Source organism: Peromyscus eremicus, chromosome 14 (assembly GCF_949786415.1).
Source record: "Peromyscus eremicus chromosome 14, PerEre_H2_v1, whole genome shotgun sequence".
Taxonomy (NCBI): Eukaryota; Metazoa; Chordata; class Mammalia; order Rodentia; family Cricetidae; genus Peromyscus; species Peromyscus eremicus.
In genome coordinates, this window is record NC_081430.1 from 67,714,190 (window position 1) to 67,741,887 (window position 27,698).

Sequence of the window (27,698 nt, forward strand, 5' to 3'; positions counted from 1 at the left end):
CAAATCCAAGCCCTAGTGCTGTATTGAATTTAACTAACTCAACTATTTTACAGCAGGAAAGTAGAAAAGTGATGTCTGCCCTACAGATGTCACGTGTGTAAGGATCAAACAAAATTGAATCCTAAACTACACTTTAGCAGAAGTTAGCAACATTATTAAACTAAAAATGTATGCAAAAGAAACAAGTCAAGGCCAATTAAAACCCCTTGAAATATCATTTGAATCACTCTTCTGGAAAAGAATAAAATCTATCAGTTCTAAAGCACTCAAGACAGCTGGCCTGAGCACTGTGTCTATTTGTTTATTCTAAGTTATTGTAGTGAAGAACTTAGAAGGTATAAAATAGGTAAGCTTAAGACGAAATAGTTTTTAAATATAGGTCAAATATACTTAGAGAGAAACACCATTGTTAAAGTAAGGAAAGAAAAAAAGAAGGAAACCTGTATTTTTGTAGCTGGATTTCCTAGAATTGGTCTGGTTTTCCTTTGCTTACTTGAGACAGTGTTTCACTATGTAACCTAGGTAGGCCTGCACTCCTGATCGAGGTCCACATCCTGAGAGACTGACTTGCGAAGACGCTCCAGAGAGAAGAGCACTTTGAGCCAGGCCCTGCAGCCATCACTGCCCTGTCGGCAAACAGGAGACCACTGCCTTTGATTCTTTACCTGGGACATGGCTGTTAAACTTCCTGCTGCTGGGCCGACAGACGGCTCAGTGACTAACAGTACCAGCTGCTCTTCTAGAGGACCAGGTTCAATCCCAGCACTCACATGGCAGCTCATAAACATCCATAACTCCAGTTCCAGGGGATCCAATGTCCCCTTCTTTCCTCCATAGTCACCAGGCATACATGTGGCGCACAGATACACATGCAGGCAAAACACTCTCACATACAAAACAAATAAATTTTAAAATCAAAATACAACGAAATTCCCATAGTTAGTCGAGCTTGGTGGCACACCTTTAATCCCAGCACTTTTGAGGCAGAGGCAGGTGAATCTCAAAGGCAGCCTGGATTACATAGTAAGTTATAGGCCAGCCAGAACTACATGGTGAGAACCTGTCTCAAAACCAAAACGAAACAGAAAAACCACAACCACAAAACTGAAAACGGCCACTGTTGAAGCTTGCAGCTTTAAAGCCCCCACCAGAAGGGAGAGCGCCTCCATCCTCCCTCCGCTCCTCCACCACTGCAGTGAGTGACTACATCTCGTTACACCTGACTAACCTGCTACTATGCAGCAGACAATGTCGTCATCATTCTGTGACAACCCCCCCTTGAGTCTCCATGTCACTGCACTTACACCTGTGTACAATTCAGATGGTTCTAAACTCAGAAATATGTCAAAAGAACACTGACACGCGAGTGTGGTAAATAATATACTAATGATTCACTTTAACCTGCTATTTGCTTGAGGGACATGCACAGAGTTTCAATCCCCGGAAGCACTTACAGAAGGCCTGAACAACTTCCTGTCAGAAAGAAAGGCTTCCCGGAATACTTTGATGATCATATTCAGTTCCCGTAGATACTGTCTTTCTTCTGCAATTTCAGTTCTGACAAGGTCATAGTAGTTTAGCTCACCAGAAGAACTAGGTTCATCTTCACAGAGAGAAACCAAACCTATATCATCATCCTGATCAAACATGTCCATCAGAACCTGGAAAGCACAAATCAGGAATGTACAGTTACTTTCCTTCTGTTTGTAAAACTGATTCAAACTACTGCAATTAAAACGTTATTAAGCAGTAAGAACTGTATGTTGCACACACAAGTTTCTATTAGGAAATTTAGGGGAAAGTCAGAGGAGATGGTGTTAAATTGGATATAGCAAAATTAATGTTTCTGGAATACACATGTATGTGCATATGTACATATGACATATACGTATCTACACATATACATAGTTGTATATAATAGCAAAAGGAGTGTGCTTTTAGGGAACAACCATCTGAGACAAAAATCACAGTTCTGATTCCTAGACAATTGTGATTACAGATAAGTATTTATTCTTATGAAAGTCATATTCTTCCTATGTAAAACACAACTAATGGAAGGATTGGTGATGTCTAGCAAATGACTGGCATCCAACATCCTTGCTGTGTACACACCTGGGCAGAACTGAAGGAAAGCATGAAGTGTCATAATAAAGGCAGGTCATCTGTGACAGTGTGACATTTTAGAAAGCACAGTGCTCTCATTCAACTTGGCCTCAGAAAGATTTTTATGAAAATTCTGTCTGTACCAAACAAATGACACTTTTATTGTCATTATTACTTTGTGCATGTATATTTGTATGTACATGTGTGTACACAGTGTGCAGGTGTCAGCCAACAGGCAAGAACTATTCATAAATCAAAAGCAATGGGAATAAGGTGTCTATATACTTTAATACTGTTATTTAATTGGACCTTTAAATAGTTAATTATATATTCAAAACTGTTAAGAGTTCAAGAAGCCAGGCATCAGTGATGCACACCTTTAATCCCAGCACTTGGGAGGCAGAGGCAGGTAAATTTCTGAGTTCACTCTGGTCTACAGAATGAGTTCCAGGACAGCCAGGGCTATACAGAGAAACTCTGTCTTGAAAAACCAAAAAAGAGTTCAGGAAAGGGCTTGGAAAATGGTTCAGTGGTTAAGAATAACTACTGTTCCTGCAGAAGACCCAGGTCCAATTCCCAACACCAACATCAACATCAAGCGGCTCAAACCACCTGTAATACCACTTCCAATGGATCTGATGCACTCTAACCTGTATCGGTACCTGTACACATATGGTACATACAAGCTGATGTAGGTACACACATATATATATATATATACACATAAATAAAAATAATTTTTAAAAAGGAGTTCAGGAAAGATGTGAGTTGGGGAGGGGGACACCCTGAGGCTACCTGAAGGAATGGGAGGGAAGAGTTGGGGGTTCCGGTGAGGAGCTGGAGGTGCAAATAATCAAGATGCATTCCAGTTCCAGGGAATCTGAAGCTTTCTTTTGACCTCCGCAGGCACCAAGCACCTACATATAAGTAGGTAAAATACTCACACCCATAAAAATAATCAATCTACATAAGTAAGTTAACTATCTATATTCTACTTTTTTAAAAGAGAAAGGAGCCAGCAAGATGGCTCAGCAGGGTGCTGGCTGCCAAGCCTGACAACTGGAGTTCAGCCCTGACTTATAACTTGTACGGTCAAAGAAGAGAAAGAAGCAGCGCCTGCAAGCTGGTCTCTGATCTCTGTGTGCATCCCCTGGGGACACACACACACCACATGCACATAAAACACTGAACAATTTTATCAAGTTTATGTTTTTAAGAGTTCAGGGGAAAAAAGAAAGGTACACCTCTGGAAAGAAAGTCCTGTCAGATGAGAGGAAATTATGGTAGTTATTAAACACATGATTTATGAGCTCTTGAAATAGTGATCACTAGAAACAAGTTTGATTTACAAAGTTCATACCATGTCAAACAAGCTCACTAACTCACTCACATAACTCGAATCACAAATACAGTCATCTGCATTCTCAGCTAAGCACATGACTGCCTCTGTGACAAACAGGAGACTGTGAAGGAAGTCTGAAGCAAGGATCAGCAAACCAGGGTGCACACGCCAACTCCTGCCCACTGTCTATTTCCATCAAGTGTTACTGGCACCCAGCCCAAGTCCATCTGCTTACGGCTATTTTTGTGTGCTGCCAGGGCGAAAGTGAGGAGTTGCAGGAGAGACTACAATAGTTATCATCTAGCTTTGTGGGTTCTCGGGGGACTGCTGTTGTTTTATCGTTCTGAAACAGGGTATTAATATGCAGCCTGGAACTGGCTGAGAATTCACTGTGGACACCAGGCTGTCCTTTAACTTGCAACAATCCTGCTGCCTATGACCACTAAGTGCTAAGATTACAGGCGTATACCACCATGCCCAGGTTTTGTCTGGCTCTTTACATATTTGTTGATGTTGAACTGTACAGGAGGTAAACAGTAACAGAAAAGTGGTACATCTTAAACCGAGAAGGATGTCTTCAACCTGTTTAAAACTTTATTCCTTATATTGCTCTTTTAAGATTCTTTTATTGAGCAATTTCAACTAAAACAAAGCTTCTCAAACTTATATATACTACCAAAAGCTGGAAAGAGTATAGAAAATAAATGTCAGAATTAGGTTTTTTAAATATCTTGGTGTGTGATAACTTCAAGACAATATGAAATTTTCTGAAGTTAAATTTGAGTTAAGTTTATAGTTGTTAAAATTCACAATACGAGTTGAAGAAAAGAAAAGCAGCAGAGTACCTCACAAAGGTCTCAGGGGTTCAGAATGTAACAGGGTGATATGGATACTCAAAAGGTTAATACTGAAACTATAAAAGAAGAGCATAAAACGTCAAGGACAGGGCCATTTCATAATAGTCAGTGTTGGTAAAGGCAAATCTCGATGCTTGTCTTTAATTTTACATCAGTGTAGGGGTTGGAGGGAAGGCTCAGTGGTTAGAGTCACAATACCTTGCATCATCTATCTAAGGCCACTGAAGGGAGAGGATGGACAAGTAAAGTAGGAATCCCTGCAGGGGAGGGTGAGAAGCTGTGGGTGGTTCAGTTCAGGATGTGGAGCCTAGAGCACTCTAAGAAGGGGTGGGGTGGGGTTTGATGGAAACAAGGCTCACTTGCAGGGGCTCACTGTTCTTGTAGAGGACCTGGGTTCGGTTCCCAGCCAGCACTCACATCAGGGAGTTTACAGCTGCCTGTAACTCTAGTTCCGGGGGATCCAATGCCACCTGGCCTCTGTGGATACTACATGCACTTGGTTCACATAAATTCACATGTACACATAAATACAATTAACATATGAACCTTAAGAAAAAACCCAAAGGGACAAGGTGGGTGGGCGGGGAAGGCACAGCCTGCTGTTGGAGACCATGACCAACTGGAGTAGACATCATTGCCACTCAGACTCACGGAATCCTGGGAGGCCGCGTGGGCAAATGGAGGGTGCCTACCACAGTAGTGGGAGGGGAGAGACTGGTAACACACGGGAGAACTGCTCAATAAGAAGACATAGTAAGAAAACAGAGCCAGAGGCTTCACTGACTGATATGAAGAGAGAGGACTAAAGTGAAATCTTAACTGACCGGATTAGGGAACTGGGAAACAGGGTGGTAGTGGTAGGGGTGTCCTGAGAGAGACAGTGTGCCTCCAACAGCAATGAGCTAGCTCCTCTACCCACACCTTGTGTTTATAAATACCGTTCTCTACTTCAGAGGAGCTCAAGTGTTGGTTGTTATTATTTGCTGTTGTTTTAGAGAAACAACTGATTCTAAGCTTGGAAAGTGCCACGTTGAAGAAGATGAACCTAGACTGTCTACTGCTGAAATAGAGTACTCCCAAAAGACAAATACTACATATTTAAAAGTCATGTTTACAGAAGCAAAGGACAGAATGTTGGTTCAGAAACAGGGGAGAGAAATGAGAGATGAGGGCCAAAAGGTAGAAAGTCTCAATTAGACAGAAGAAAAAAATTATATCTAACGCATATATTAAATAACAATGAGAATATATTAAACAACAATGCACGGTACATTTCAAAATTGCTAAGACAGTAAGTTTCAAATGTTCTCACCATAAATATACATATTTGAGTTAACATATAATAGTATAAGTTTATTCCACACTGTATTTATAAATCATAGCCACAGTGTAACTCCTAAAGTGTAAACCCACAACTTGTCAGTTTATACTTAAAAATAAACAAAAAGAAATTATTCCAAAAAATAACAAAAATAAGTAAATTTGGAGCTCCCACCTTACCTGATCAAATCTGTGATAATTTGAACATCTAAATAACTAATTATAATCCACTGAGTAAAGTAAGAACCTGTAAGTCCATATTTAAATGAACCAACAAACCTAAAGAGTACTAAAGAGTAAGAGACAGTCCCGGAATATTTCACAAAATTTTTGTTAATTATAAAAGAAAAAACTGATTCAAGGAGAAGATTGGTAGACAACAACACCACTAATGAGTAACATTGAAAGTGAGCTGTATGCCATGTGAAAATTACAATGAGAACATAGTGTACGTCTATGAATTCCTGCTAAAGGCTACAACCTGATTCTAGCCAAAACATAACATCAGAAAAAGTCTAACCTGAGGACCATTAACAACTAGTTCTCCAGTGTAAAGGTCATAAAAGTTAAAGAGGAAAGGACTTTTTCTAGGAGAAAAGAGTCATGACAACTAAGTAAATAACGCATGATTCTGGACTAAATCCCTTTGCTATGGAAGAGGTCCCGGAACAACAGCACCCCGCACCCATGTGCCCATGTGCCGGCTTCTGACGGTCTGACTACTGTGCTGCAGGGAAATGTTCTTGTCGGCAGAACATCCTATGCAGGTAGTTCACTCTCAAAATGATGCGGAATGCGACAGAGTACTACACTTCCAGCTTTTCTATCAGCTTACGTCACTTTCAGAAAACAAAAAGTATGTAATCATGGTTTTAGAAGTCAAAATAAAATGCAAGGAAAATCAGTTTTTAAATTAAAGTATAGAATGACAGAACTCAACTACAGGTTAAAAAAATAGTATTTTCAAAAAATAATGTGGCCTGGAAGTCTAACCCAGGCCTGTTAAACCTCTGCAAACACCACCACTCGCTAAAACTTCCTAGTGACAAGCAGCGGCATGCACTAACCCAGACGCACCAGCCCCACTTCTCTGTTAAGTCTTCCTAGGCTCTGACGCGAGCGAGCTGACTGTGTCCTCCACCGCACACTGGATTTGCTGGTACATGTTTAAATCGCACTGTATTATGTGTTTATGGTATTTTCATTTCACACTAACACATGTTCCTTTTGACACAGGATTGCTATCTTACTCAGTGCTGTACTTTCCTTGTTCGAGACATATACTTCAAGCAATGCTGAATTAGCAGGTGAAATAGAAGGAGGAAAAAAGAGGAAGGGAGGAAACGAGGAAACGAGAGACTGGAGTCTCCCTCAAGCAGTACCTATGAACAGGAGGAAAGGCACCTGTGATCCAGAGAGGACAGACCAGAGGCAGTAACTTGTCTTGAACTGTTTCTTCCCGGCCCATGCCCTAACTGCTTCGAGATACCAAACATGCTCTTCATAATCACTTACATTTAATAGACCAGAAACAACACTGTATATTCTCTTTTAAACATTCAAATCTCAGGAGTGTGTGGTAGCTCATGCCTAGAATTCCAGCACACAAGAGGCAGGAGGATCTGACGTTTGACGGCAATCTAGGCAAGTCCAAGGCCAGCCTGAGTTACACAGTAACACCCTGTCACTATAAAGCAAGGAAAAAACTGAATAAAATAAACATTATCTAAATAAACTACTTTTCTTCAACTGATTCGGGTGGATTTTGTCCCCTTACCGCCCCGTCCCATGTAAAGATTCTTGATGGAAAAAGAGAATTCACCCCCAACCCTCCAACCACCCCCCCACCCCTCCACCCCCCGCCACAGATGCTGAACTCTGGAAATACCTAATAAGCTAGTATTTTCTGTCTTCCAGTATCAGGCATTATAAAATTTACTAATAATATATTACCTGGTATGAAGGCACACCCCTTCAAACCCAATACTTGGGAGGCAGAGACAAGGGAACATCTAGGAATTCAAGGTCAGCCTGGTCTACAAAGCAAGCTTCAGGCCAGCTGGGGCTACATAGAGAGGCCATGGCTTTAAAACAAAAACCAAAAACCTAACAGCATCATGTACGTCATGATGCACGCTGATAATCCTAGCACTTCAGAGCCTAATCAGAAAGATCATGAATTCAAAGCTGGTCTGAACTATACAGTGAGTTCAAGGCCAGCCTGGGCTACACAATGAAATCTTGTCTCCAAAACAAGCAGGGCCAGTGAAATGACTGAGCAGGTAAAGGCATGTGTCACCAAGCCTGATAACCTGAGTTTAATCCCTGAGCCCCATGGTAGAAAGAAAGATAGGATACCGGGAAGCTGTCCACCAACCTCCACATGTTCACAAGCGTACACACACACACACACACACACACACACACACACTCACTCACAGGGAGAGGTAAATAAACTCTTAAATAACATCCCAAATAAATAAAATGAATAAAGGTATTGAAGGCACAGGTCAGTGGCAAAGCACCTGGCATGCAAAGCGCTCCTTCTGATCTCTAGTACTAGGAAAGAAACTAATTACTGGTATTGCAGGAAGAAGTATTTCTAGTATCAGCTTACATTTGATATGTTAACCTAAAATGTGTGAATTTAATATATAAAAATCTTCATAAACTTAAAAAAGAGACTTCATTAAAATTATTTTTAAAAGAGCAAAACAAATGGCCACACAGCTATTAGGACTCAATTTAAGACTCAACACTTTCTAACACTTACCTTATCTGCACACATTGACACTTTAATGTCTTGCTGAGATATTTCATAATGCCGGATATTAAAAACATAATTACCAGCCAATTTCAAAATATCTGCTGAGATATACTCCAATACGGCCACAATGTAGAGGGACACATGGTAGTCCACTTTGTACCCCAAAACTTCCTGTTAAAAAAAGATAATTCAATTTCAAAACAAAAGCCCTTTCAAGTATCAACTAAAAACTTAAAACTCCTACTTCAGAACTGGGGTGGCTTAGCAGCAAGGCCCTGAGTTTAAGCTTCAGTACTGAAAGAAAAAAATTCCTATCTACCATTTTTACTCATAAACAATTTTTTTTTCAAAGACAGGGCTTCTCTGTGTAGCCCTGGCTGTGCTGAAACTCACTCTGTAGACCAGGGTGCCCTCGAACTCATAGGGATACCCCTGCCTCAACCTCCCAAGTGCTGGGATAAAGCATGCACCACCACTGCCTGGCCCATAAACAAATTTTTAAAAGCAGAATATCTCAATATATGGGTGCCATAGGACAGTGGTTCTCAATCTGTAGATCATGGCCCCTCTGGAAGTCACCTAAGATCATTGGAAAAACACAGGTTTTTATATCACATTCATAACCAGCAAAATTACAGTTATGCATATCAACAAAATAATTTTATCATTGGGGTCACCATCATAAGGAACTGTATTAAAAAGTTGCAGCATTAGGAATGTGAGAACCACTGCCATAGGATATAAAATTAACAGTTGGTCCTAGTATTATTGATCTTACAAAAAATATGTACTTAACAAGTCCACTATTTCATCAAATGATAGTACATGATTCTAACAGGAAATCTTGAGCTATATTTTTTTTTAACTGAAATTAAACTTTTTTCATACAACACATTCTGATCACTGTTTCCTCTCCTGCATCTCCTCCCAGATCCTCCCCACACATTTAATGCCAAGCCTTCTTCTCTTTCTGTTTAGAAGACAAACAGCCAAATAAAACAAAACAAATAAGACACAGAATATTTTAAAAAGTCATGAAACACACAAAGAAAACCCATAAAAACACAAAATCAAAAAACATACCATACAAACAGAAGACCAGAAAAATAAAAAATGTTGGGCTTGATTTTACTGACAGCTTCTTAACATCTGATTGAAAACTCCTGTGACAAATACCTTCTTTCTGCAAGGACCCTGCTTTAAAATCATTATCTAGCCTGGTGTGATGGTGCACGCCTTTAGTCCCAGCACTAGGGAGGCAGAGGCAGGTGAGTGTCTGTGAGTTCTTTGGTCTACAGAGTGAGTTCTAGGACTATACAGAGAAACCCTGTCTTGAAAAAAAAAAAAAAAGAACCCACACTATCTTTTAATCACTGTAGTCTCCTTCAGGAGAGAGTTTCTATGTGAATGTCTGGGAGGGAGGGGTGTTGCCTCTACCTGTAGGCAGGTCTGTGGAGCACTTTCTTGATTAATGATTGACAAAGAAGGGCCCAGCCCTCTGTGGGTAGTGCTACTCCTGGGCAGATGGTCCTAGGTTTTATATATATATATATATATATACATATATATGTGTGTGTGTGTATGTATATGTATATGCATATGCATATGTATATGAAGCTGAGCAAGCTGTGAAGAACAGGCCAGTACGCAGCATTCTGCCATAGTTTCTGCTTGAAGCTCCTGCCTTGGTTTCCCTCAGTGATGGACTATGAGACATAAGCTGAGATAAACCCTTTCTCCCCAAATTATTTTTGGTTGTGGTGTTTATCACAGGGACAGAAAACATACTAGAATGAGGGAGTTACTGAGACTTCTACCAAAAGGTCTGCACACAGCAAACATATTCTATAGATTATTCTCTAGTGTCCTTTTCCAAAGTCTACAGGTTAATTTAAAAACACTCAGCGCCTTTTGATATTACACTTTCTTAATAACAAAACATTGAGAATCATGGTCTACTACATTAGAACTGATAAGAGATAGTAGTGTAGTAGTCACTGGAAGATACCACAAAATGCCACAATGTGTTATTACTATTAACTGTGAGGGGGGAGGGGAGGGCAGGGAGAATTTGAGCCATGGGATTTCATTAGGGTACGTTTACTTTTATTTCATTCTTTTCTTTGGGGGTGGATGGATTGCATGCTAGAGATTCAACCCAGGGTGTCCCTCACACAAAGCGTATCACTGACATAGACCTTTACTCCCTGTTTTTATTTCATACACATATTATAATGCATATACAAGCAGACCATTACTACTATAAATACACACTTTAATACTACGAAGAATCCCCCCAGTGTCTCATCTTTTATTACCTTCAAGGAAGGATGGATTTTGTCCACAGGTAGTAAAAGAGGATTTCTTCGCTTACGTTTCTCGATGGCAGACTGTGCATCAGCAATTGCCCATTTATCAATAGGATGAGGAAAGGTCTTTTGGACTCGTTCCTGTTTGGATCACAGTGGGGCCATTCAGAATCAACAGAAGTGTTTATAAATAGAAAACTCATATAAAACTCAACCTGATCAGTATCTTTAATACAAAAGATAGCAGGGGTACAGTATGTTTTGATTCAGGAAAAAAAAAAAAACCTTTTGGTTTTTAAAAAAAGTCACCAGCCATGGCGGCACACCACCTATAATCCCAGTACTGCAAATGTAGAGACAAGAAGACTGAGTTCAGACCCAACTTGGGCTACATGAAGAGTTGAGGCCAGTCCAAGCTACAAAGTAAGACCCTATCTCAAAATAAAGAGAAACCAAGGTCAACAGGACAATGAAGATTCTATCATATAATTTTGTCACATGAACTTTTAAGTTTATCAGCCAGCACTGGGGAGCATAGTTCAATAGACTGTCTGGGCAAGATGTGCAAGGGTCAGGTCTGAGCTCTAGCACAGTTTAGAAAAATGAATTAGGAAAAGGGACGATACATAGGAGATCTACATCAACATGAAATAGTGTATTAGTAACTTGAACTGTGATTTTTAAGGTTAACATCATCTACTTAGAAGTCATCTCATCATTAGTATTTCCAGAAAGCCTCTCCCTGAGGAAACCCTACAGCAATGTGGAGAGGCGCTGAAAAGAACAGCTATCATGTGACTCGTAGAATATTGTTGGAGTTGGGGTGCTCAGAATGGTTATGGAGACACAGATCTCCATAAAAACAGCCCAAACCTCCTGTTCATTTAATCTTAAATTTAACCAGTGGTTGACATGAGTAAGAAGAACTACATATCAGAATCGGACTCCAATTATGGAGTGTTTCCTATATGAAAGCTGTATTATCAAGCTTAGGAAAACTAGCTATTGAAAGGATGTTTTGTTATATTTATTTAATGCTGAAATGATACAGAAAAGAAAAGAGAGGTAAATGTTTTGATTTTAAGAGTGCCTGAAAGTCCTACTACCTCAAACACTCTTAAATTACAGTTTTCCTTTATATGGAAAGTTGTAACTTGATTACAAAATCTTCAGAAGAAAGTTAACAGTACAATGCAAAAATAGTTTCTAGAAGCTGCATTGACAAGTATTTTTAAAATCTAAAAATGCTATGTAACCAATGCAAAAAATACTAATAATTCATGCAGACTTTTAGAGATTTACACAGCAGCACACACATACAGAGGTATGTGTGTTTCTCTATAAATGTGAAGAATGAACTAATATCCTTAAGGTTTACATTTATCTTTTATAAAGGTAATATTTATATGTACTAAAATGAGCAGATTTTTTTCTTTTTAAGATGGAGTTTTGCCCTGTACCCAGGATGACCTTGAACGTTCTTCCTGCCTCATTTTCCTGTGTGCTAAGATTATTAGCATGTACCACACTATGCCCAGATGCAAACAGTTTTAGTATGTAGTTCTATGAATTTTGAAAATGCTTACACCTATGTAACCATCATCCAATCAAGACATAGAACATTTCTATAATCTTGATCTTCATCCTTCATTCCTTATTGGGTGTGTGCATGTGTGTGTGCATGCATGTGCCACAGCATGTCTGTGAAGGCCAGAAGACAACTCTGGTGTTTCTCCCCACCCAACTTCATGTGGGCTGCAGGGAGCAAACTCATGTCATCACTCTGTGTCATCAGGAGGGAAGCACCTTGTATGTTGAGCCATCTTGGTCCCTGATTTCTAACACCACTGGTATTAGCAGTTTCTAAAGTTCATAAAATAAAATATCACATTATTATTTTGAGCATAGCCTTTTTTACCCTATATTTTTGTGAAGTGCAGCTATTATCACACATAATATTTCATTTCTTTATTTCTAATACTTTATGAATTGACTGTATTTGTTTGCCCATTGAGAAGGTTAATCTTGGTTACCAGTGTAATTGGACAGCTTCTGGGCAGGCCTATGTGGTATTTTCTAGGAGGAGATTCAGACAGCAAGACCACTTCCTAGACAAAAGGTGTGGGGGAAAGCTTTTGCTTTTTGCCTGCTTGACTTTGCCTCTTGCTTGTGAGAGCATCTACCATGTTGCTGCCGCTCTCGCCCTTTGCTAACAGGAAGCCAGCTTCTTCGGCCTTCCAATGCGAACTCAAGTGGCTCTCCAGAAATCCTATGTGTATCCAGCAGCAGACTGGGCCTGAGGGATCCAGTCTCATGAACTAAGAAATGACTAGGTTATCACCTCTCCTGTGTGAAGCCAGCCAACCATGGGTCTACTCTAACCTATACCATAATTCTCCCTTTAATATATATTTATCCTGTATGTTCTATTCCTCTAGAACCTGGCTTTTCCACCTATTGTTATTGGGACATGGAATCTTCCACGAGTCTCATGTATTGGGGCTTGTTTGCAGTTGGTGGGCTTTGGACACAGTGACTGGATCCTGAGGGCTCTGACCTAATCAAGGCATCAGTCCATTAATGAATTTGTTAGATAACAGAATTACTCGGAGACAAGGCTACTTGCTGTGACCTCTTCCTGTATCTCTCTCTCTCTCTCATTTCATCATGAAATGAACAGCCTTTGCCAAATGTTCCTGCTACTAGGATAGTCTGCCTCATTACAGACTTAGACACATGAGCTGATGACCACAGACTGGACCTTTGAACCCGAGTCAAAGTGATCTTCCTCCTGTAAGCGTTCATGTCTGGGTCTTCACCACAGTAACAAAACTTGGATGAATATAGGAAACTGGTACCATACAGGTGGGGCCACTGCTGTGGTGATATCTCTGAGGTGGTTCTGAAGCCTTTGAGGGGCTTGTTAGGTCTGCAGACGCAGACTAGCAAAAGCCTGTGGTGCTTCAGCTAGGACTTAGTTCTGGGGAGCAGTCAAAGACAGGACTGCCCCTAGAATGTGGGCGGAGCAGACTGCAGTGCTGAGGTTCCAGATGGAGCTGAAACTCTAGGAGGTCAAGTAGGTAATACTCTGTAAAGACTCTGTGGCTGTGTTCTGAGACTTGGAGTGAGGCTGAATTTAAAAATAATTCAGTAGAGAAAATCTTAAGACAGCACAGTGTTCAGATTGTGGCGCAGCTGCTACTGGTGCCTTTTAGCCAGGTTTACAATGAGGATCCAGAGCAAAATGCCAAATAGAAAGACTGGGGAAACGTGCAGTTTGACCAAAAAGGAATGCTTTAAAATTGCAGACAAAGAAGACTTGGTTGTTTAAAAGATCAGTGATGTGATGGAGAGATGGCTCAGTAGCTCTAGCAGCGGACCAGGGTTTGAATCCCAGAACCCATATGGCAGCCAACAATCATCTGGAACTGTGGGTCCAGGGGATCCGATGCCCTCTTCTGGCCTCTGTGGCCACCTAGCAGGCATGAGTCAAAGACACACATGCAGGCAAAATAGCTGTACACATAAAATAAAAAGGTATCTTAAAAAGATTAGTGACAGTAAAAACAAAAAAAAAAAGAAAAACATCAAGTCAGTACGTCAGTGCAGGCCTGTAATTCTAGCACTTGAGAGGCAGAGGCAGGGGGATCAGGAACAAGGCCACATAGTAAGTTCAAGGCCAGCCTGTCTCAACAGGTGCCTTATCTCCGCCCCACACCACAAAAAGAAATCAAGTCCTTTGCACCAGAGTAATAGGAAGCATAAAGACATGTAGGGAATTGGCCAGAATCTACCATTGCAGGATCAGGCAGAGAGGTTTTAACTCATTTAAGACTTGGCTGTGAGCCACCGGGTGCCCTGCCCAGTCATCTGGGAAAGTGCATTTCAGCTTCAGTTGCTCGGATACCCAGAACTGCTGTTGCTGCTGCTGCTGTGGTCTTACACAAGCTCAAGCTGTGGCAGTACATGGTCTTGGCCATACAGTACTGGTTTTGCAGGCATGCAAAACACAGGAGTGATGAGGATCATGTAGACTTCCACCCAGATTTCAAAGTAGGCAATCTGTGACAGGGTTAGGGTCCTGAGAAGGCAATGTGTGAGGCTGTAAGAAAGCCTAAGTTGCAATGGAGATACAAGGATGCTGAAGATATCAGATATGTGGAATGTATACTGAGGTAAGCTGCAGAGAGAAAGTCATGTCAGCTATAAATGGCAAGGCCACAGGAGTGGAGCTGCCCCAAGCCTGTTGGGCCTTACATCTCAACATGCCCTGGATGCTGGCCATGAGGCTACAGTACTTGTGCTTTCCCTGCTGTGTTTCAGTCTTCTTTGGTCCTATCATGCTTCTCTGCAGCCACTCCCCTTTTGGAATGGGCCTGTTCACCCTGTGCCACTGCATACTGGAAGTCATTTTCTTTTTGATTTTACAGAGAATCACAACTAAGATTGTTTTGATCTTATTGGAAACTTTAGATTTAAGCTTATAAACCATGTTAGAACTGTTAAGAATTTTGGAAACTCTGGGGATAGACAAGAAGCATTTTGTACTATGACATGGCAATGAGTCTTTGGGCCAGGGGAAAAGCTATGGTTTGAACATGAAATATCCTTTATAGGCTCATGTGTTGAAATACTTGTTAATACATGGTGGTGCTTTTTGGGGAGATCTGTGAACTTTAGGAAGTAGGGCAAGTTGAAAAAAGTAGGTCAAAAACTGGACATGTGGCCGGGCGGTGGTGGCGCACGCCTTTAATCCCAGCACTCGGGAGGCAGAGCCAGGCGGATCTCTGTGAGTTCAAGGCCAGCCTGGGCTACCAAGTGAGTTCCAGGAAAAGGCGCAAAATACACAGAGAAACCTTGTCTCGAAAAACAAAAAAAAAAAAAAAAAAAAAAAAACTGGACACGTGCTGTTGAAGCATACCCCTGGTCCCCAGTCATGCCCACACTCTGCTCCGTCTACTGTGAGGTGAACAGGCTTCTCTTCCCCTGCTCAGTTCCCATGGCTGTGACCTGCTCCAACACAAGGACCAAAGCAGTTATGGACTCTGACAAGGTGGGCTGAAATAAATCCTGTCCTTGAAGCTGTCCTCTCACAGGCTTCTGACGACAGTTGTGTAAAAGTAACCAGTGCACACACTTTCTCACTGATAGAAAGTTGAGCCTTTTGTAACTTTTAGCTATTATGAATTAAGCTGCTTGTTCGTGTGTATATCATGTATGAACATATACTTTTATTCTCCACAGTTAAGAGTACAACTACTAGACCATATGTTAGACACAGAAGTAACTTTGATAGAAACTTCCAACAACTGTGCACAGTTGTTATACCATTCATACTCCCACTTGTAATGAAGATCTAGGCCATCTACATATTTGTCTGTATGTAGTATAACCAGCCCCCTTTTAAATTCTCACTTTTGGGGGCTGTGAAAGAAGTTCATTATGATTTGAATTTCTATTTTTCAGGTGGCCTCTGAGCTTCATTAATTTTTCATGTGCTTAGAGGCAATTAGCATATCTTCCTTTTTAAGTTTCTATTCAAGAATTTTGCAAATCTGGGGGAGGAAGGTTTTTGTTTGTTTGGTTGGTTTGGTTTTTTGAAACAGGGTCTCTCTATGTAGCCCTGGCTGTCCTGGAACTCACTCTGTAGCTCAGGCTGGCCTCAAACTCACAGAGATCTGCCTGCCTCTGCCTCCTGAGTGCTGGGATTGAAGACAGGTATCTTCTCCCCCTATTCTGTGACTTGTAACATTTTGTATGTAAAGTTCAGGCTAACCTCAAGTTAGAGATCCTCTGCTCCCAGCCTGTGAGTGCTGAGACCTTTTATTTTCTTAACTTTAATCTTTAATAGTCACTGTGTTTTCATTCATCTCTAAAACAGTGTTTGCTTAATTCCAAATTATGATACTATTCTTCAACATTTTCTCCTATAAACTTCATAATATCAGTTTTATATGTGAGGTTATGATCTCTTGAGTTAATTTTTGTCTATCATAGAAGACAAGCTGCAAGGTTTTTCCCTCCATTTATCCACTCTTTTTTTCTTTTTTTGGGGGGGGTTTGTGGGGGACAGGGGTTCAGGACAAGGTGTCTCTGTGTAGCCCTGGCTGGCCTGGAACTCACTTTGTAGACCAGGCTGGCCTTGAACAAAGATCTGCCTGGCTCTGCCTCCTGAGTGCTGGGATTAAAGGCATGTGCCATCCAGCACATAGCAACTTTCCTTTAGGTTTCTTGGAATATATGAACTGAGTGTGTATATATATATATCTCACAAGTAATTTCAGTGGTTTTAGTTTCCATAGAAATTGAGAATGACAAAGATGCAGATCTAAAGATTAATTTCATGTTTTTTAAATGATATAATGATTTTTACCTCCACGTCTTGAACAGTCCTTGGTTGAGCCAGGCATAATTTATTAAGCAGCTGAAAAATCAGTTCTTCAATATAATAAAGAGACTCTTCATTAGCTGAGAGGGTGGGATGTACTTGCTCCTGAACCTTGAAAAGAAAAATTCTCAGTTAAGGCACTGGCAAAATAATGTGAAATGAGCAAATTCAATGAAAATTCTACATGTAGTTAATATTTTACTAAAATTGGTTATATACCAATATAAATATTTTTAAAGCCAAAATGTAAGGGTAGCTAGAGAGAGGGCTGAGCAATGGCGACCACTTGCTGCTCTGGCAGAAGACAAGGATTCAGTTCCCAGCACCCACATGGCCACTCAAAACTGTCTGTAACTCCAGATCCAGGAAATCCATATGCCCTCTTCTGACCTCCTTGGGCATGCATGTAGTACACAGGTATACATACAGGCAAAACACCCATACACACAAAATAAAAATATTTTTTAAATTTGTAACTAAAAAAAACAAAACAAAACTATCTGTTGGTCTGCGTCCCTTTTTTTAAACCCTTTTTAAATTCTGAGACTCTATCAAAGTCCTCGGACCCTCTACTTCCCACTATCTAGAACAGTGTTCTGGCTGGGGAGAGAGCCATCAATAAAGTGCCTGTCCTGCATCTGCGAGAACCCGAGCTCCAGCCCCACAGCCCATGCACAAGCTGGCACGATGGTGCATGCCTGTAATCACAGCACTGGGTGGGTAGGTGGAGCCTGCAGAGCACTGGAGCTGGCCAATCGGTCTAGTCTACTTGGTGAGTTTCTGGCCACAGAGAAACCCTGCCTCAAAAAGCAAGGTGAGGGGTGATGCCTAAGGCTGCTCTGGCCTCCACACGCACACACATGTACCCAGACACACCCACACCAATACATGCACCCACACAAATATATGCACACATATACTCATGCAGTCACCCAAACATCCCACACAAATAAATACACACACACACACACACACACACACACACACACACAAACACACACACAAAATGACAAAGCATACTCCCCTAAAATATTATATATACTTTTAGAGGAATCACAGCTATCTTTAGTCTACCTAAAATCTACTAGAAGACTGTGAAAACTAGGTCCTGAGTCCCAGAAACAGACAGAGCTACTTTTAAAAACTCCTATTAGAGACTGTCTTTACAGTGGCATGCATGTGCCCCTTACCACCACTACTCAGCTATGCTGAGCTCTTACAGTTTTTTCTAAAGCTAGAACCTGGTAATTTATCCTAGTAACCCAGTGTGACTGTATATAAAAATACAGCACGTGACAGTTATACCTGAATACTGCAAATAGTTGTTGAAAACACGAGGCCCTGCTCTAACTTTTCATGCCACGGTATTAAAGGGATCAGCACTACTGACACGTGTAACAGAAATCTTCAATACCCTCTCCAATATCTTTGAAAACCGTCTCAGTAACTGAAAAGCCTTTCCACAGAGAAATCAGAATGAGATCATTGGATTATCAAAGTTTAGCATGAAATGTTCCCTTCCACATGGAGTAGCCCGCTCCTGAAAAGTACCACAGCATAAATTAATATATTCCACCCTCTTCTACCCTCTGTGGGATCGGTGCTGAAGCCCCTTCTCTCATTCCTACATTAATATTTGTGTCTTCTTTCTTCTTTGAGCAATATCTCAGGGAGCTACCAACTAATCTTTCCAAGGACCATCTCCTGACTTTCTTGATCTTCTATTTTACATTTCTTCTATTTCTGTTTTATCTGTAGTCTGCATTTTTTGAGATAGCTACTTAGTCATTGTTTTTCATCTTTTCTATCATGTACACTGTCTATAAAAACTACTAAGGTTTTTAATACATTTTCATAATAAAAGTAATTCCTAATTTCTAACATTCTTTAGAATCTGACTGAATTTAAGGTGCACTCCATGAGATGGAACCCTCTTTGACACTGCTCAGGTGTCTAAGAACCTAAAAGTGGATAGGCCAAGGACCTAGGTGAAAACCAAATACTACTGTTCTGCTAAAGGGATGTAGCATACAATGACTTCTAGTGACATTCTGCTGTACCCATAGATCGGTGTCTCCCTCAGCCATCACCAAAGAACTTCCTCCTACAGCGGATGGGAACTGACACTGAGACCCACACTGGACAGCGTGCAGAGGGTACGAGACCTTGGAACACTCAATTCTAAATGGGGTGTCTCCATCAAATCCCTCACTTTAGGGCTCAGGGAACCCTGAAGAAGAGGAGGCAGAAAGAGTTTAAGAGCCAGAGGGATGGAGGACACCAAGGAACAGAGCAGGACTGATAAACATGAATTCAGTGTCTGTAGCAGCATGCACAGGGCCTATATGGGTCTGCATCAGATGGGGTCCCAGCACCCAGACGGGAAGTGGACATGTGCCCCCATCCCTAACTCAGAAGCTGACTCTATCTGATAACTGCTTGAACAAGAAAAAACGTTAGTTTTTACCAGTGGAGTCTCCGTGGGTACACAGCCACTCTCAAGGGCAGGCCCCATGCACAGCAGTAGATGGCCAACACAAAACAAACTCAGAGGCATTTTTGGAGGGTCACGGTCTCATGAAGCTTTGTCAGACATTTTATTTTTAAAGTTGTAGGTCTTTTGCATATAGATTATGGTATCTAGTTTTGTGTTTTTATGGGATTTCTGTGTGGATGAACATGTGTTCTCTGTGTCTATATGTCTTTCTTGTGATTTCTCTTTGGTTCCTTTCCTTTTGCTTGTTTTTATTTTCTCCTATTTACTATTATATTTTAGATTCCTGTTTGTTTTCTAATGAGAGAGAGAGAGGGAAGGATCTGAGAAAAATCCAGAATATAATGTATACTAAAAAAATCTGTTTTCAGGGCTGGAGAGATGGCTCAGAGGTTAAGGGCACTGGTTGCTCTTCCAGAGAACCTGAGTTCAATTCCCAGCAACCACATGGTGGCTCACAACCATCCATACTGAGATCTGGTGCCCTCTCTGGCTATCTGGGATACACGCGGGCAGAATACTGTATACATAAATAAATAAATCTTTTAAAAAAATCTATTTTCAATTTAAAAAAATTTTAATGGAAAAAAAAGAGAGAGAGAGAGAGAGAGAGAGAGAGAGAGAGAGAGGCCAGACATGGTGGCGCACACCTTTAATCCCAGCACTCTGGAGACACAGAGCAGAGCCTATCTGAGTTGGAGGCCAGTCTGGTCTGCATAATGAGTTCCAGGAAGGCCAGGGCTATGTGGAGGGACCTTGTCTCAAAAAACTAGGGGGTGGGGGAGGAAAAGAAAAGAAGAAAAAGAGAGAAGAGGTAAGGACATTGTCTATTATTTCCACTCCATATTATAGAGGTCCTAGGAGGTGCTTAAACAAGAAGACAAAAGAAAGTCTAAGAACCTGTAAGGAGGTCTGAGGGGTGGCTGAGAGAGTTTGCTGCTCAAGCATGGGGACCTGAGTTCAAATCTCTAGCACCACACAGAAAACTCTTATAACCCCAGCAATGTGGGGAGTGCAGACCGGAGGTTTACTGGGGTTGGCTGAACACCAGCCTACCTCTAGGCTCAGTGGGAGACCCTGACCTAAGGGAGGAAGATGGAGAATGACTGGGCAGACACCTACTACCCCCTCTAGCCAGCACACACATGCACACACACATACACAGAGAACGAATCAGAAAAACACTTCATTTGCAGATGAGCTGGTTGTTTCTTCTGCTGATATATGCAGATAAACATCTGTGAGTGTCCTGCTGAGAGAGTCAGATGAAGTTATCGTCTAAATGGGTAGACTGCCCTTCCCGTGTGGGCAGCTCCAATCTAATCTATTAAATATGTGAATAAAAGACTGAGTAATACAAAATCCGTTTCTCTCTGGCAATAAGGAATCCTTTTCTCTTTTCCTCACCAGGTCTGAGCTGAGCTGTTGCTCACATGGAAACCAACAGCACTGACTCCCCTGGTTCTCAGGCTGCAACCGCACTCTGACCTTCCTGGGCCTCCACCTAAGTAAAAGCACGCCCCAGACCTCGCAGCTTCTCTAACTGCAGAAGCCAATTTCTTCATAGTAAATCTCTTTTAAAATGTGTATATAGGCACGTGTGTGACGAATTTGGTTTCCCTAAGACTCCAGACTAATACTATACTCATGCAGGACAAAACTACTTTATAAATAAATGATTTGAATTCATAAAAAACAAACTTTCAACTCTATGTACCATCAACAAAGCTGTTAATAAAAACTGCAAATAATAGCACTTATAATTTTTAAAATAAGGTGCCTTGAACTAAATCTTACCAAAAACTTGACTCCTATTCAGAAAACTAAACTGAGAGAAATTAAAAGATGAAACAAATTAATGATAACATTGGGTTGTGAATTATCAGACATAAGTATACCAATTCTTCCCAAACTAACCTATAAAGTTAATAAAATCTCAATCAAAAGAACTTGTAATTCAATTGATGACTTTCAAAGTGTAGACAGAAAATTTTAAAAAAGAACCTAAGGAAATCTATCTACCATTTGCTATTTATTCTTTTACTCTGTGTGTACTGATCATACTGCTGTGTGCTTAATAAATTCATTCTTCAAAACAAAAACAGTTATCATAGATCACTCACAACACCATATAAACAGTACAGCAAAAATACAGTAATACTGAAACCTATATAAAACATGGTTTAATCTTCAAAACAATATTAATGAGACACTAGATTAAAAGAATACTTATGATAAGGTTCAAGATCAGACAAAATTGATGGCATAGTGTCACACGCCTGTAATCCCGGCACTCAGTTAGCAGAAGCAGGTGGACATCTGTGAGTTTGAGGCCAGTTTGGTCTACATAGGGAATTCCGTATGTACTATGTATACAGGACTACATAGTGAGACCCTGTCTCAATGAATAAACATATTACATTAAATAGTAAAATGACAGAATTAAGCCACTGCTTAGGAACACATGGGAAAAGGGAAAGACTAATGAAGGGCAGTATCTTCTGGAGTGTTTTATAAAGAAAAATGATGGCAATGTGCTGCTACCTGAATGACAGGTAAATATTTATGTTCTCTAATTTGTGTATTTATCCTTTATATGTTTTCCAATATATGAATATCAAATATCACCAATAAATGTTTCAAGAGCTAAGAGAATCAATCATCTGGCAAGATGAGATCATTTAACTGAGATGAGATAATCAAGGAGATAAATTACCACTAAAATAATTTTAAATAATATCCCTAGAATCCAATTCAATGGATAAAATTAAAATGATAGAATACTGGAGACAGAGAATAGCTTACAAGATTGAAAAGGAGTGGACTACATACATGAAACAAGCATTAACCACTTCCAGACAGTAAGACCACAAGTGTAACATGAATTTATAAAAGGTCTTATTAAATAAAAAAAACTCAGGGGCCAGGTATTGAGGTGAATTCTGAAAGATCAGAGAAGCAGAACAAGCCACAGCTAACCTCATCTCGTCAATTCCTCAGCCAATCCAATGGATCTCAGCTGAACTGCTGCTGAAAGCCTAAAAGCGTAAAAGCCTCTAGTTCCTGGTCCTCATGCCTTATATACCTTTCTGCTTCCTTCCATCACTTCCTGGGATTAAAGGCGTGTGTCACCATGCCTGGCTGTTTCCAGTGTGGCCTTGAACTCACAGAGATCCAGACAGATCTCTGCTTCCAGAATGCTAGGATTAAAGGCGTGTGCTACCACTGCTTAACCTCTATGTTTAATATAGTGGCTGTTCTGTTCTCTGACCCCCAGATAAGTTTATTGGGGTGTACAATATATCAACCACATTACCCCTTTTTTGTTTAAAATAAAAAAGTTACAACTAATAAGCAAAAGTATACAAAATAATTATATACAATACAGAAGCTCACAGCAATGTTTTCCTATCTACCCAACAAATTATCAATCAACTATGATGGTAAATAAAGGCATTCCTAGACATAACGAAGATGGATATATACCATATGTATCACTTCTCATTAAGACTCTGTGACATATACAACACTAAAACAAAACTATAAATCAAGAATGAGAAAAGATGGGCTACAGGAAAATGAAAAAAAAATCAATATAGAAGAAAGGCTAAAGAGATGCCCAGGATTAAATGAAAGGAAATTATGTGACAAGAGCCACATACTGGGCATCAGAGTTACCAGTGCAGACCAAAACATGGTCAGAAAACCCTGCAAAGAACTGTCTCAACAGATGAAGTCAAGAGCATACTCAATGGAACTAAAAATTCTGGAAGAGTATTGAGACAACCGGCAGAAATCTGAGCTTGAGACTAGTTCACAGAAAACTATACAAACAAGAAAACAAGATAATTACTAGTGCCACTAGGTAATTATTAGTACCACTAAAAGCAAAAAGAACAAGTGCTTTAATATAAATAGCATGATGAGTCATAATAACATAAAATGAATATTAACCCAATCAAAATAAATATACAACCACGCAGAAGGGAGGCAGGAAAGTACGCATGGCAGGAAGGGGGAAAGTATTTCTTCTTACACTCTGTACTTCCTTCACCTAATAAGAGAAAACCCTGTAACAGTTACACTGTACACATCCACTATCTTCTTGGTATAAAAACCTTTTTTTCCTTTTATTTATGTATGTATGTGCATGTGTGCAGACATGCACATGCCATGGCACATGTGAAGGTCAGAGGACAACCTGAGGAAGTCAAGTCGTCTTCTTCTACCACATGGATTCAGGTTTTGCACTCAGGCACCAGGCTTGGCACCACATGCCATCTCACTGACCATAAAAATCCTATTTCTACGAAAACATTCACATGGCTAGTGCAGTAGACGTCGTAAGTCTTCTCCAGAGCATCTTTCCTTAAGAGGCAAAGAGCCTACTCAGTGAAATACTGTAATGAAAACTAAGATAAGTCTAACTGAAGTAGTTTTTTTTCTGTGACTATGATTTTGGTAAATACCCTGCAAAGCAACATTAGCACTAAGCATTGGGTTTCTCATGCCAAACTTCTTCATTTCAGATAAGAAAACAGTCCATGGCTGTACGACCCTGAAGACACTCAATCTCCTCAAAGAGAAGTCATAAAAATAAGCATGCTATGTTAAAATCGTCCTGAAATACTCTCAAAGTACATCAAGATGACAAGGGGTGATGACCTATGTTCATACTTCCTAGGATTTACTTACTACCTTAAACACCTAAGAGACAACAAACAAAAACTACCACATTGGGACAAACAAACTTACCAATTTTTTCAGAAAGAACAGTTAAAGTAATTTTCAGTTCTTAACAGGAAAATATCAAGTCAAACCTGTATTCCAGTTATACCATATTTTCAATGCCAGAAGATATTTCCTTATACATACACTGTAAGTAGAATAATCATAACATACATGCAGAAACACACAGAAGCATTTAAAAACTATTTCTAATATTATATTTAACAAAATACAGAAATATTTTTACTAATTATGATTTCCAGGTTTCCATATTCACAATCAAACAAAAAGAATCTTGTTAGTGCATCTGTTCCATCTACTAACATTGCACTTCAAGAAAAAGTAGTCAATAAGCCTGGCTTCTGATTGACAGCTATTTCAAATTCTTCATTAAGAACTTCTACAGAAGTACAAACGGCTCTAGTGTCATTTAAATCCTGCGTGTGGACCAGGAGGGGGCCTGGTGGCTTTTCTTCTGGAAGTTTTGTAGTTTTAGGGCTTACAATTTAGATTTATGATCGATTTGAATTAATTTTATAAATGACATGATAATTCTATTTATGGTGCATGTACTGCATGTGGACAGCTGGTCATCTCACCATTACTGACGGGTGGTGTGCTCTTTGCTAAAGGTCTTGACTACTTTATAAAAACGACTTGTGCATACACACGTATGCCCTTATTCTGGGTTGTCTGTTCTGTTCCACTGGTTTCATTGATTATCTTTAGATCAGTGCCACTCAGCTTAGATGGCTGTTTATAGACACTCTTGAAAGGAGGCCAGGCATGGTGGTGTATGCCTGTAATCCCAGCACTCTGGAAGCTGAGGCAGGAGGAGCGCTATTTTTAAGCCACCCGTTACTTAATGAAACTCTTGGTTTTGTTTTTAATAGACAGCTATCTGATAATATTTGTTCTCCTAGATTTCTTTTTATGTCGAAGTTGTTTACATTATTTGAGGGCCTCTCTTCATGTAAGAATTTTAAAATCCATGTATCAATTTCTGTTAAAAAGCCTGCTGAGGCCAGGCGGTGGTGGCGCACGCCTTTAATCCCAGCACTCGGGAGGCAGAGCCAGGCGGATCTCTGTGAGTTCAAGGCCAGCCTGGGCTACCAAGTGAGTTCCAGGAAAGGCGCAAAGCTACACAGAGAAACCCTGTCTCGAAAAACCAAAAAAAAAAAAAAAAAAAAAAAGCCTGCTGAGATTTTACATGGAATTTTGTTCAGTGTATAGATCATTTGAAAGAAATTGGTATCTTGGGGCTGGAAAGATGGCTCGGCTGTTAAGAGCACTGGCTGCTCTTCCAGAGGACCCCGGTTCAATTCCCAGCACCCACATGGCAGCTTACAACTGTCTGTAACTCCAGTTCCAGGGAATCCGACACTCTCACACAGAAATACATGCAGGCAAAACACCAAAAAAAAAAAAAAAGAAATAAAAATTAAAAGAAAGAAATTGGTATCTTATATTGCTGAGTATTCTGATCCAAAAATAAAATCTGAATCGCTAGGTCATTAATTTCTTTCTTTCTTGTATGTGTGTGCATGTATGTGTTTGTGTGGTATATATGTATATGTATGTGTGTGTGTCAATGTGTGTATGCAGGTGTTCATGTGTAGAAGTTACAGATGAGCATAGAGGATCTTCTTCACTTGCTCTCTACCTTATTTATTTGCTTGTTTGTTATTGTTTTTTTCAAGACAGGGTCTCACTATATAGACCTGGATATCACTCTGTAGACCAGGCTGTCCTTGAACTCACAGAGATCCACCTGCTTCTGCCTCCTGAGTGCTGGGATTAAAGGTATGTGCCAGTATAGCCAGTTTCTACCTTATTTATTTTTAAAGTTAGTGTCCTTTGTTGGAGAAGATGGGAGATGGGGGACAGTCTTTGAGATTTGAGAGTAATTTTAGAGTGGAGGGGGCCATTCTGGAAGAGAGGTTACCAGTCTGTGAAGAAGTCGTCAGGGAATGCTGAAGGGGATCCCAGTGGAGAGGCAGTTCCAAGGCCATCCCTGTGAGACAGGAGGTCTGGAAGGTGGTGGTCCGGGTGGTGAGTGCTCAGAAGAGGAAACTCTGAGCTGAATACCAGACACAGCTTTCGATTTGGCTCTGCCCTGTGTAGGCTGAGGCATGGGAGGCCGTGCTGAAGAACCAGAAAATGCTGACCGTCCAGAGGAAAGGCAGGAAGCAAATCCACCAGGTAACGCCGGTAGAGGCTCAGCTTCACCTCACTGGATGTCTTCTCCAGGAGAGCTGGACTAGAGCTGGCTGCCCTAAGATCTGTTAAGACTCAAGTAGCCACTTCAGTCCCTCGGTTCTGGTCAGCTGACTGGCCACAAACTCCGGGAACCCTCCACTCTGCTTCCCCGGCACTGAGACTGCAGGCACTTGCTGGTGCCTCCAGCGTTTCACAGGATCCGGGAACCCAAATTTAGGCCGTCACACCTGCACAGCAAACACTTTATGCTCAGCCATATTTCTGAGTACTTGGTCTTTGCTATGTATCAGCAATATTTTATTAAAGTTTTAATGATCTTTGAAATGGATTTTTTACTTAAAAAAAAAAAAAACCTTAAAATTACATTTATTCATTTAGGACAGGGCAGGGAGGTGCAGAGCTGCTGTGTGTGCGGGGAGGTCAGAGGTCAACTTCCAGGAATTGGTTCTTTCTTGCCCTGGAGATGGAAGCAGGCAGTCAGGCCTGACAGCAGGTACTCTGACCCACTGGACCACCTCACCAGCCTCAGGGTTTGTTGTTCCTCCAAGTTGTGTTTCAGTCGTTCATAATGAGAACACTTATAAGATTGGTTTTATTTCTCTTTCTTATTAAGACAAGGTCTCATGTAGACAAGGCTGGCCTGGAACTTGCTCTGGGGCTGTCCCTGAGCCCTAACCTCCTTGCCTTCCTTCTGGAATGTTGAGATTACAGGCCCTAACACCAGCAACTTCCAGGATTTTTTTTAAGGGTCTCACTGTGTAGCTCACTCAGAACTCACTACGTAGGTTAGGCTGACCTTGAACTCACAGAGATCCACCTGCCTTTGCCTCATGTGTACCAAAATTCTTACATGAAGAGAGGCCCTCAAATAATGTAAACAACTTTAACATAAAAAGAAATCTAGGAGAACAAACATTATCAGATAGCTGTCTATTAAAAACAAAACCAAGAGTTTCATTAAGTAACGGTGGCTTGAAAATAGCGCTCCCCCTGCCTCAGCTTCCAGAGTGCTGGGATTACAGGCATGCACCACCATGCCTGGCCTCCTTTCAAGAGTGTCTATAAACAGCCATCTAAGCTGAGTGGCACTGATCTAAAAATAATCAATAAAACCAGTGGAACAGAACAGACAACCCAGAACAAGGGCAATACATGTGTATGCACAAGTCG

The 27,698-nt window shown here is 40.7% G+C and overlaps 1 protein-coding gene across 3 annotated transcripts in view; it reads right to left on the reverse strand.

Moving 5' to 3' along the window:
- The window catches only part of Sos2 (SOS Ras/Rho guanine nucleotide exchange factor 2), a 93,514-nt gene that overhangs the window by 49,807 nt on the left and 16,009 nt on the right, over window positions 1-27,698 (reverse strand). For all 3 annotated transcript variants that reach the window (XR_009382738.1, XM_059279060.1, XM_059279059.1), the window contains exons 2-5: window positions 17,072-17,197; window positions 10,708-10,839; window positions 8,396-8,560; window positions 1,455-1,661 (exon numbers count right to left, since the gene is read on the reverse strand). Coding sequence is in view for 2 of the 3 variants with exons in the window: in XM_059279060.1 (XP_059135043.1) it covers window positions 1,455-1,661; window positions 8,396-8,560; window positions 10,708-10,839; window positions 17,072-17,197 (630 nt within the window). In the remaining variant the exon portion in view is untranslated. The remainder of the gene's footprint in view (window positions 1-1,454; window positions 1,662-8,395; window positions 8,561-10,707; window positions 10,840-17,071; window positions 17,198-27,698) is intronic.